The 12,381-nt window shown below is 42.8% G+C and overlaps 1 protein-coding gene and 1 long non-coding RNA gene across 4 annotated transcripts in view; one reads left to right on the plus strand and one right to left on the minus strand.

The window, feature by feature from the left end:
• The window catches only part of LOC141101781 (uncharacterized), a 128,691-nt gene that overhangs the window by 40,631 nt on the left and 75,679 nt on the right, over positions 1-12,381 (plus strand). The gene's annotated exons all lie outside the window — the stretch shown is intronic.
• Positions 1-12,381, minus strand: part of TMC5 (transmembrane channel like 5) — a 276,225-nt gene that overhangs the window by 4,189 nt on the left and 259,655 nt on the right. For all 3 annotated transcript variants that reach the window (XM_073591105.1, XM_073591106.1, XM_073591108.1), the window contains exons 20-21: positions 7,093-7,191; positions 92-134 (exon numbers count right to left, since the gene is read on the minus strand). In XM_073591105.1, coding sequence (XP_073447206.1) covers positions 92-134; positions 7,093-7,191 — 142 coding nt within the window. The remainder of the gene's footprint in view (positions 1-91; positions 135-7,092; positions 7,192-12,381) is intronic.

Raw genomic sequence — 12,381 nt, forward strand, 5'->3', positions numbered from 1 at the left:
GCTGATCGAAAAAATTCCATCAATCTGGTCCCTACTGAACCAATGTATGGCCAGGTTAGGAATTTCTAGCTAAGTAGTTTATGTAACTTACCATTAGCAAAATCTGTGTCTTGAGATTCATGTACAGACTGAATCTAGAAAATAATAACATATTTAAAACAGTTGATAATGTCCACCATATAAATGTTAGTAGGTAGGGTAAGTATGTAACGAGTTATGCATGTAGATTCTGAACTCCCCTCCTATACTAGAAAGTGACCTGGATCAGCATGACAGGCGAGAAGCTTGTACCTCTTATTTGTCAGCAATAGTAGCTCATGTGATTTTGTACCCAGTGGTTTTCATTGATGAATTCTAAGGACATAATAAAATTGTACCTGCCTGCTCCATGGTAAAAAAATCTACCTTTTTCTATTTGCTAATCAAAAGTAATACAACTGGTTGTGTATGGCTGAACAAACACAATATAAGCAGCAGATGGATTACTGCTGTGCATTGCTGTACTATCAATCTGGGAGACAATTAGACATGTGCAATTCGTTTAGTTCCGAATAATTTTTTTCCAAATTTTGACAAATTCGTTAATTTCCGAATTTTCGGAAATTCCGAATTTCCGAATTTTCGGAAATTCCGAATTTCCGAATTTTCAAATTTCCAAAAATTAGAATTTTCGGAATTTTGGAAATTCTAAATTTGAAATTTCGGAAATTGGAAAATTTTGAATTTCAGAAATTCGAAATTTGGGAAATTTGAAATTTCAGAAATTCGAAATTTGGGAAATTCGAAATTTGGAAATTCGAAATTAGGAAATTTGAAAATTTAAAAATTTGGAAATTTGAAAATCCAAAAATAAGAATGAAAATCTGAAAGTTCTAAGAAACTAATAATAAATATTAAATTATAGGTATTTGAATTTCCTTTCAACTTTGGCTGTTAGTGAACGTAACGAGTACAAATTTATCCGAAGTTACGAATTATCTGAAATAACGAATGCCGTATAATGGAACGCAACAATCTAATAATAATAAATAACAATAATAATAAAACCTTTTTATTATTATTATTTATTATTAATTTGTTCCATTCCATTTGTTTAGATGCAGCATTCGTTATTTCGGTTAATTCGTAACTTCAGATAAATTTGTATTCGTTATGTTCACAAACAGCCAAATTTGAAAGGAAATTCCAATACCTATAATTTAATAGTTATTCTTAGTTATTATTTCGAATTTTACCGATTTTCTTTCTTTTTTTCAGATTTTCAGATTTTCGAATTTATGAATTTCGGAAATTCGGAATTAAAAAATTCAGAATTTGAAAATTTAGAACTGGAAATTCAGGAATTTGAAAATTTGGAAATTCAGAATTCGTAAATTCAGAATTCAAAATTTTGAAAATTCGGAAATTTGAAATTCAAAATTCGGAAATTGGGAATTCATAAATTCGGAATTTGAAAATTCGGAATTCGAAAATTCGAAAATTCGAAATTCGGAAATTTGAAAATTCGAAATTCGGAAATTTGAAAATTCAAAAATGTGAAAATCTGAATTTTCGCGTTTCAGAGTATCCGAATTAATTAATTAATTAATTAAATAAATATTTCTTAGATAACACCTATGTATCAAATTTAAATTAATTATCTTTTGTTGTCCAAGCAGGAGAACAATCAAAACATTGCATTAACTTATCCAGGAATCTTGAGGCCAATGCAACCAAATTCAAAGTTCAACTTAATTTTTTAAAAGTCCTCTGCTTCCACACTCCTGCTTCAGTGCTTTCCTCTGCACATTCTCCATCCAGCATAAACACCTAGCCAGCTTCCTTTGTGGATACACCCTCTGGGGATGTGTCATCACGTCAGCCTTAGAAGGGTAAAAGAAGGAAGCTCCACCTGAGTGCAGTATTAAAGGGTACTTTAAATGACACTTTTAATGACACAACATATGATTACACTTACAGGAAAAAATAGATAAAAAGGCTCATCTGTTTAATGGTGGTCCGTGGTGGGTTCCTCAGGTTCCGATCCGGATAGTGCTGCAGAGATGCAAGGTTACAGATAGAAGGTTATCGGCCAGGGGCTCCTCCTGTGACCATCAGGAAGAGGCTGGGGCCGGCATGGAGCGCACGTGACGTCACGGGTCGGTCCTGATCACTTGCGCCCTGCATCTCTGCAGCACTATCCGGATTGGGACCTGAGGAACCCACCACGGACCACCATTAAACAGATGAGCCTTTTTATCTATTTTTTCCTGTAAGTGTAATCATACATTGTGTCATTAAAAGTACCCTTTAATACTGCACTCAGGTGGCGCTTCCTTCTTCTACCCTTCTCTTGCTTACTACAGAGCCAGCACTCTGAGGACAGCAGCCGCCTCTTTGACCAAGCTACTATACTTGCTTTAACCCCCGAACTGACAGATACTGGCTTAACCTTTGGACTGCCAGTTTTTATTGCTATGGACTAAATCCCTTGCCATTTTAAACATCCCAAGTATTGTATGCATTTTGTATTTGTGCTTACAGTTATGACTACCTCCATCACGTCAGCCTTGGCTCACAGTGCTGACATAACATGAGGGCTGTTTTTTGCAGCATTGAAGACCACCCATTACCAGAGAAGAGGACCTCTGGTCATGTGACTAAACATAAGACAGCTGGAAAACTAGTATGTATAATACAAAATTTTTTAAATGTATTGTGTGTGGGGTGGGGGTGTAGGGGGGCATTACTGCCCCCTTTCAAATCCCCCCACATTAGTGTTAGTACTGCAGTCAGCAAATGCTAACCACTTCACTTTCAGAGCTCTGCTGTGACCTTATCATAGAGGAGAGCATTGTATTTTTAGCACCTCAGACACAAAACACCCTATCTAAGGCTATCAAGACCCCCACATGCTGACAGAGTGAACCACTGGGTCAATGAAGGATCTCTGGCTCGGCTCAGAGTTTTCTCTACTTCAAAAGTATTTCTGCCAGTACTCAGGGTATAAATACCATCAAGGGGCCACAAGGGGAAGTAATGAAAGTTATCACAGATGAGAGCATTGTATTTTTAGCACCTCAGACACAAAACACACTATCTAAGGCTATCAAGACTTCCACATGCTGACAGAGTGAACCATTTGGGTCAGGGAAGGATCTCTGGCTCGGCTCAGAGTTTTCTCTACTTCAAAAGTATTTCTGCCAGTACTCAGGGTACAAATACCATCAAGGGGCCACAAGGGGAAGTAATGAAAGATTTTCATTTTTGAAAAATGATCCTTTGTGCTGAGGTTTATGTGTCTCTGTAAGACTCTTATCTGCATATTATGTGAGTTCAGGGACTACAGAATATGTGTGTAATATATATGTGAGTAGGCTCAGATTCTTCTAAACCACACCCAATATAAGAATTGTAACCACACCCACTTTTCTCATGCTAAGTGCACAGCAGTGCCTAATATCCCTGAGATGTTCCGCTTTCTCAAGTTTTAAAGATAGGCCGTATGGTGGGCGTCTGGAAGATTGTGGGGAAACACAGTGGGATCAGGGCTGGCGCAAGGATTTTTGAAACCCTAGGCGAAACCTCATTTTGCCACCCCCATTGACTCCACCCCCTTTCTCTGCCCATGTGACAGGAGGCGGCGCTATACAGGAAGCATCGGCTCTACTTTCTGCAACGCTGGCTCCAGTGCTGCGCTGCACCTCTAATTAAACTACTCAGGGCCCACTCAGGGCCGGTGCTACCAATAGGCGAACTAGGCAGCTGCCTAGTTCGCCTAGTGGTAGCACCAGCCCTGAGTGGGATGGGTTCTTGTTAAAGTGTAGGGAGACACTGGGGGAGGGGAGGGGGGTGTCGTATAGGCTGTACAGGTCACCTTAATTTCTAATGGAGGCTCTGTCTGGCACTGGTAATTCTCAATCTCTTACAAACATTTTTTGGCATGCTAGGGCTCAAAAGGTTGCCTACCCTGGCTTACTACATATGTTTGTTTTATTTTGTTGCACATGTTTACTACAGAATGTAGCAGCTTACTTTACTGTGCATCATGTAATTCATAAAAAGGAAAGGTATGAAAAGGCTCTTTGCAACTACAACCATCGACTTGAAACTAATATTGAGATTGTGTGGCCTTCCAAGGTAAATTTAACATATGTCAATAAAAATGTACCATCATCCAAATTAATTGAAAGGAGTTATTGGGAGAATGGGCCCCACCCCAAACTCACCAGAAGAAAAAAAGGCAAGGGGACTATTGCGGTACATATAGAATGGGTATAGCCATAAAGTACAAACCAATAGTAAAAAACACAATATTTATTTATACAAAAAAAGCAAATAGACAGCAAAAGACATATATATTGAAAGGATTTTGTGTTTTCAGATGACATGTGACATTTCAACATGTTTTGCGGGTTTACCGCTTCATCAGGACAATACATCTGTAGACATAAATGAGAATATGCAATTAAATACCAAATAACAATTTTAAGCATAATGGTAAACCGGGGAAGGTAGAATAAGGTGATAAAACTCCTTACCCGAGCTAACAGCTAACAGCACACCATGAACAACTCAGGAAAATTATCTCTAAACATTGGCATCTTTTGACTGACCATTATGTCCTCAAACATCACGTACGTGAGATACAAGAACTAGTATTCCGTAGGGCCAAATCCCTTAGAGATCGTTTAATCAGCAGCCACTATAAATCTAACTCTGGTAGAACCTATCAAACCCCAGGTACGTTTCCATGTGGCCATTGTTCCTTCTGCCCATGGATAGGCCCGTGCACCTCTTTCAAGTTACCCAATGGGGAATTTTTTACCCTTTATACATTGGCCAAATGCGACACTACTGGCATTATCTATCTTATGCTTTGCACTTGCAAAGCATTTTATGTCGGTAAGACAATTAGGGAATTCAGACAGAGAGTCAATGATCATGTCTACGGTAAACTTACTACCGTTGGATGCCATATTGGTCTATACCACAAATATGACCCCAAAGCTGTTAGATTTATTGCATTGGAGGTGATACCCCCTGATCCCAGGGGTGGTGATCGTGACAGGAGACTACTCCAAAGAGAAGCACTTTGGATAGAAAGGCTGGATGCCACTGTCCCCCCAGGTTTAAATGAAGTAAACTCCTTGAAATCCTTTCTCTGACATACGGATAACTGCCATCTCCCCGCTATTGTTATTCCTTGATATTTTGATATATAGGATACCAATCAAGGTTTCTCTAATGTTCAGTCACCTATACTGTCCCATCCATGTTTGTATTTTTAATTTTGGACCTTACCTTTTGAGGACACTTGATCCTTTTAGTTATGATTATTGTTCTAAAATACTATGTATGTAATGTATTCAATTTTACTTAATTTTGTATTTTGTAATTTTGTGCTTCTTGATGCAATTGCCCCTTTTTTAAGCTCTATGCCCTTCATCTCCGATGTGTGTGGCGGATTTGGCTTCCTTGGCTTCCACTTTCCCGGCGGTTGGTAGGCTCCCTGGTGGCCGAGTGACGGTCTTCTCGTTTGAGCACCTCCCCGGCCACTTGCACCCGCCTCAATTGGGACTTTGTCCCGTCTCTCTGCGCAGGCATGCTTTGCCCTGCCTGAGTGCCGCACAGTGATGGGGGGATGCGCGCGCACCTAGTTGTGTGCCGTCCCCTGTCCGGCGGGTTAGAGGCTAGTGCACAGGCGCGCACGCGGGACCCTTGACCCCATGACATCATCGGATGCTAGCAGTGCCGATTTACGCCGCGGGGTTGAAGGGACTATATATGGCGGCAGGTGGCCGCCAGATACACAGGCTAGCAGGAGGCCCAGATGTGCCTTGAGACACTCCATCACCGGTAAGTCCTTTCACAAGTTCTACAATTATAGATTCACCTTGGGCTATTTCCTTGTGGTTGCAATACACATGGCTGCCTCTAATAGTGCAGTGGTCACTTATGTAGCTTCTTTTCGTTTAATGTTTACATATGTATTTCCTAGACTTCGGAAGCTGTTCCCAAGGCCCCTGTGTCCGTTGCTTCGTATGTTTGATGCAGTCCACCTAGGTCAATGGAACACCCGTGATGTATTTAGGTCTCTTTGGCTATAGATTCCTGGGCTCCATATGCTAATACCCTCATTATCTGGTACACTGCGTTTGTCCTCACTAGTTTTGTGATTTGCTCTGGCTTTGGTCACTCATCCTCGGCTTCACCCCCCCCCCCTTTTTCCTTTCCTCCCCAGTCTTCACCTTCCTATTCACTTCACCCCCCCCCCCCCTTTGAGTCTGATTTATGCTTCACCTAGCCTTTTACCTTTCCCACCCATACTCATTTCTTTTCCTTTCCTTTCACCCTTTCGTTCTCATAACCTTTCACTTTCCCCTTTTCTTATCTTTTTTCCTTCACACCGGTGTGAATTTTCCACTCACTGCATGCTTTGTCCAACACTGCTGTGGTGTATGTTCTAACACTACCCATATTCATACGGATCACCCGGTTCATATATCATTCTTATAACTATTTACCTAGAGTCTAGCCGGTGTCGCATATTCCCTTCCCAATCGCCGGGGGAGGCTTGGCCGGATGGTCTGTTCGCCACACACCCCGGGGCTCGGGTAAGGAGTTTTATCACCTTATTCTACCTTCCCCGGTTTACCATTATGCTTAAAATTGTTATTTGGTATTTAATTGCATATTCTCATTTATGTCTACAGATGTATTGTCCTGATGAAGCGGTAAACCCGCGAAACATGTTGAAATGTCACATGTCATCTGAAAACACAAAATCCTTTTAATATATATGTCTTTTGCTGTCTATTTGCTTTTTTTGTATAAATAAATATTGTGTTTTTTACTATTGGTTTATACTTTATGGCTATACCCATTCTATATGTACCGCAATAGTCCACTTGCCTTTTTTTCTTCTGGTGAGTTTGGGGTGGGGCCCATTCTCCCAATAACTCCCTTGAAACTAATATTAATATTTAAGCACACAGACTTGATACATTTTAACAAAGCTATGGTTAGTCAGCATTTTACAGAACAAATGAAAAATAAAACAAAACGTGTATTTAGTAGTTTCAGTATTTTCAGTTTTAGTCAGATACTAACCTGTCTCTGTGATGTTCTTCGCGAAACTCCATGGTCTTCTACATTTGACTTCTGTGCTTTACGGAGTTCTTGAATTAAAAAGTACTTATCCTTTCCTTCCTACAAAGAACATTCATACCCAAACATCATAAAATGGAGTACAATTTGATGCACTTCATGTAACAACTATCACTTTTATTCACTCACCAGTCACTTTATTAGGTACACCTGTTAAATTGTTTGGTAACACAAACTGCTAATCAGTCAATCCCATGGCAGCAACTCAATGCATTTAGGCATCCATATGTGGTGAAGACAGCTTGCTGAAGTTCAAGCTGAGCATCAGAATGGGGAAGAAAGGGGATTTAAGTGACTTTGAATGTGGCATGGTTGTTAGTGCCAGGCGGGCTGGTCTGAGTATTTTAAAAACTGCTGATCTACTGGGATTTTCATGCACAACCATCTCTTGGGTTTACAGAGAATGGTCTGAAAATGAGAAAATATCTAGTGAGCGGCAGTTTGTGGATGAAAATGCCTTGCTGATGTCAGAAGTCAGAGGAGAATGGGCAGACTGGTTTAAGATGATAGAAAGGCAACAGTAAACTGAAATAACCACTCATTACATACAAGGTATCATCTCTGAATGCACAACACATCGAACCTTAACCGCTTGCCAACTAGGGACGAGCTTCGAGTTCGAGTCGAACTCATGTTTGACTCGAACATCGGCTGTTCGCCAGTTCGCCGAACAGCGAACAATTTGGGGTGTTCGCGGCAAATTCGAAAGCCGCGGAAGTGCTAATTTTAAAGGCTTATATGCATGGTATTGTCATAAAAAGTGTTTGGGGACCTGGGTCCTACCCCAGAGGATAAGGATCAATGCAAAAAAAAGTTTTAAAAACGGCAGTTTTTTCGGGAGCAGTGGTTTTAAAAATGCTTAAAGTAAAACAATAAAAGTGTAATATTCCTTTAAATTTCGTACCTGGGGGGTGTCTATAGTATGCCTGTAAAGGGGCGCATGTTTCCCGTGTTTAGAACAGTCTGACAGCAAAATGACATTTCAAAGGAAAAAAAGTCATTTAAAACTACTCACGGCTATTAATGAATTGCCAGTCCGATAATACACATAAAAGTTCATTGATAAAAACAGCATGGGAATTCCCCACAGGGGAACCCCAAACCAAAATTAAAAAAAAAAAAATGACGTGGGGGGTCCCCCTAAAATCCATACCAGGCCCTTCAGGTCTGGTATGAATATTAAGGGGAACCCCGGCCAAAATTAAAAAAAAAAATGGCATGGGGTCCCCCTCAAAATCTATACCAGACACTTCAGGTCTGGTATGGATTTTAAGGGGAACCCCGCGCCAAAAAAAAAAAAAATGGCGTGGGGTCCCCCCAAAAATCCATACCAGACCCTTATCTGAGCACGCAACCTGGCAGGCCGCAGGAAAAGAGGGGGGGACGAGAGAGCGCCCCCACCTCCTGAACCGTACCAGGCCACATGCCCTCAACATTGGGAAGGTGCTTTGGGGTAGCCCCCCAAAACACCTTGTCCCCATGTTGATGGGGACAAGGGCCTCATCCCCACAACCCTTGCCCGGTGGTTGTGAGGGTCTGCAGGCAGGGGGCTTATCGGAATCTGGAAGCCCCCTTTAACAACGGGACCCCCAGACCCCGCCCCCCTTTGACGTCACGGGGAATGCCACTGGGAAGTCCCCGTGTGTCAGAGGGGGGCGGGGTCCCCGGGTGCCCCCCCCCCATTTTTTAAGAACCGTCAGAAGAGGAGAAGTGTCACACAGCAGGAGCCTCCCTCCATGCCATCATGGATGCGGAGCGGCCCGAGGAGAGGAAGGGAAGAAGATGCCACAGAGGAAGATGCCGGACAAGAACACCGAAGGAAGAACCAGAAGAACCATTTAAATAAAGAAGAAGAAGCATTTAAATAAAGGAATTGTCAAAAACTGTCTCTTGTCATTTTTAAAATTTTTGACAGTTTTTTCGTGAAATGGTAGGGGTACTTTTGTGCCCCCTTACCATTTCACACAGGGGGGAGGGCTGGGATCTGGGGGTCCCCTTGTTAAAGGGGGCTTCCAGATTCCGATAAGCCCCCCGCCCGCAGACCCTCACAACCACCGGGCAAGGGTTATGGGGATGAGGCCCTTGTCCCCATCAACATGGGGACAAGGTGTTTTGGGGGGCTACACCAAAGCACCCTCCCAATGTTGAGGGCATGTGGCCTGGTACGGTTCAGGAGGGGGGGCGCTCTCTCGTCCCCCCCTCTTTTCCTGCGGCCTGCCAGGTTGCGTGCTCGGATAAGGGTCTGGTATATATTTTGAGGGGGACCCCACGCCATTTTTTAAAAAATTTTGGCCGGGGTTCCCCTTATTATCCATACCAGACCTGAAGGGCCTGGTATGGAATTTAGGGGGACCCCCCCACATAATTTTTTTTTTTTTAATTTTGGTTCGGGGTTCCCCTCTGGGGAATTCCCATGCTGTTTTTATCAATGAACTTTTATGTGTATTGTCGGACCGGCAATTCATTAATAGCCGCGAGTAGTTTTAAATTACTTTTTTTCCTTTGAAATGTCATTTTGCTGTCAGACTGTTCTAAACACGGGAAACATGCGCCCCTTTACAGGCATACTATAGACACCCCCCCAGGTACGAAATTTAAAGGAATATTACACTTTTATTGTTTCACTTTAAGCATTATTAAAATCACTGCTCCCGAAAAAATGGCCTTTTTTAAAACTTTTTTTTGCATTGATGCATGTCCCCTGGGGCAGGACCCAGGTCCCCAAGCTCTTTTTATGACAATAACTTGCATATAAGCCTTTAAAATTAGCACTTTTGATTATTCATGTTCGTGTCCCATAGACTTTAACGGTGTTCGCGTGTTCGAACAAATTTTTTGCCTGTTCGCAAGTTCTGGTGCAAACCGAACAGGGGGGTGTTCGGCTCATCCCTATTGCTGACCGACTCACGCCGATATACGTCGGCAGAATGGCACACACCTGTGTAAATTGACGTACCTGTACGTCAGTCCAGAGCCATAGATAATTTTTTTTCCTGGGGGGGTTCAGGTCTTTCAGACTTAAAGGCATCATTTACACTTTTATGTTGGGGGAGGTACGGTAAAAACATGTGACAGCAGAGTGGGGCCATGAGACTTTGCAATGCAGCGCAGCAAAAATTATCCCCATTCAACTGAATAGAACGCAATGCACGCAGTTGTGGTGCGGTAGTGTACTCATTAGTACAGCAAGCTCCCCCTAAGATCTCTATTTTTTTTTTTTCATTTAGCCCGCTGGGTTGAACTAAAAAAAACTTACCGTGTGAACCAGGCTTTAGATCTCATTCATATGTTCTAAATGGCCATGGAATGGCAAATATACCGTGAATAGCTACAGCCAGGATCCCAGATGTTCCAATTTTTGTCAGCTACTCAACCTGTTCACCTGAGTGATGGGCTGAAAAGAGCCACTGCTGTTAACATGTATCTGCACATCCAGTGGTCCTCATGTTTAAGGTCCTGTTCACCTGAGTGATGGGCTGAAAAGAGCCACTGCTGTTAACATGTATCTGCACATCCAGTGGTCCCCATGTTTAAGGTCCGGGAGACAAAGCAAACACATTGGGGTGTGGCCTGGCGGGAACCCAGGCTGAGGTCTCTCGCATCACTACTACATTACCATAGGACTCAGTGGATGTGTGGCACCAGGGATTTTTTTTCCTCTCTTCTCTTCGGTGACTACAGGAGCTGGGATGAGCTCCATCCCTCCCTGGCACCCCTGCAGCACATTCGGTATCATCTGCATTACTCCCCACATCGATTGAGCCTGAGTGGCACACTGGCAAACCATGGGTCACAGTGGTTACCAGCTGTTAGGGACAAATTTCTGACCCTTGATGCAGAGAGATTTTATCCAAGGGCAAAAATGTATCCCTACCTGCAGGTAACCACTGGATGTGCAGATATGTGTGGATACATGTTTACAGCAGTAGACAGCCTTGGCTCATTTCAGCCCATCACTCAGATGTACAGGCTGAGCAGATATTAGAACATCTGATCCCGGGTGCAGGTATTTGCAGTATACTTGCTGCACCATAGTCATGTAGGATAGATGATAGATGAATGAGACCCAAGACTGGATTTTAGCTAACCTTACTGTGCAAGTTGAGCAGGTGCAAGGGGCAACATATTGTGGTGGGCAGTAAATTTCGTGATTTATTTAAACCTTAAAAAAAGTGTCCTAAGAAATTTTGTGAAATGTTCTAAGAGATGAAAAAATAAAAAATACCCAGCTTTTGAACTTGTTCCTACAAGTAAGCCTATAATAATGCTTATCTGTAGGTATAGTGAATATCTCCTAAACTTGTGGCGTTTAGGAGATATTCACATGGAAAGCAGCCAGTGATTTCACTGGTGCATGCGCTCTGAAGGGACGACATACCGCTTGGTTGTACTTCTCCTGGGGAGGAGTACAGTTCGGTCTGCACTCTTGTGACCCATTTTTAGCCGACAGCCAGCTATAGCCCACTGTCAGCTGACATTGCTCAGCAGGTCCAGGCTGTGGAAAGATCCTAACTTTAAAGTCAGGATTCACCCAGATGCCTGGACCAGCAGCTCAGCCTCTCAGTGAGCTGCAGAGAACCTGAGCCAGCCGCTCCTGCCCCCTCCACAGCCTGGCATTCCAGTGAGCTTGGGGGGGGGGCAGAGCCAGGGACTGACAGTCACCACTCTTTGCTCACTAAAAGCTGAGAACTGAGTAATTAGCGGTCTTTGATCACTCTGTTGTTGGGCTTAGAAGCAACTGGGGACAGATGCAACGTTGGATCGATGCTCCATCCACCTAGGTAAGTGTAATTTTAAAAAAAAAACATCTCTTTTAAAGGAAAAGAAATCCCCCTCTCCATCCTAAGAACCCTCTCTCCCCAAGCAAAGGTTCCCACTGTAAAATATCTCCCTCCCTCAAATATCTCCCCAAAAATTAAACCCCCTTGTCTCTAAACCGACCCACCAAAGCAAAAATATCTCCCTCAGTCAACACCCTCTCCCCCAGCAAAGATTTCTAATTATGAAGAAAATCTCCCTTCATCCAATCAAACTCCCTCCCAGAAGCAAATCCCTGCCATTAACCACCCCCTTACAAGAACCCCCCCCCCCCCTTCTCCAAAAGCAAACCCACCCCCCTTTCCTTAACCACCACCCAAAAGAAACTCCCCCAGACTGGAATTCTTACTTCCTTCTTCCTAAAACAGAAAATTGATGCCTCCCCACTTACCAGACCTCAGATTCAGCACGGCA

This window comes from Aquarana catesbeiana, linkage group LG06 (genome assembly GCF_042186555.1).
Source record: "Aquarana catesbeiana isolate 2022-GZ linkage group LG06, ASM4218655v1, whole genome shotgun sequence".
NCBI classification, from domain to species: Eukaryota; Metazoa; Chordata; class Amphibia; order Anura; family Ranidae; genus Aquarana; species Aquarana catesbeiana.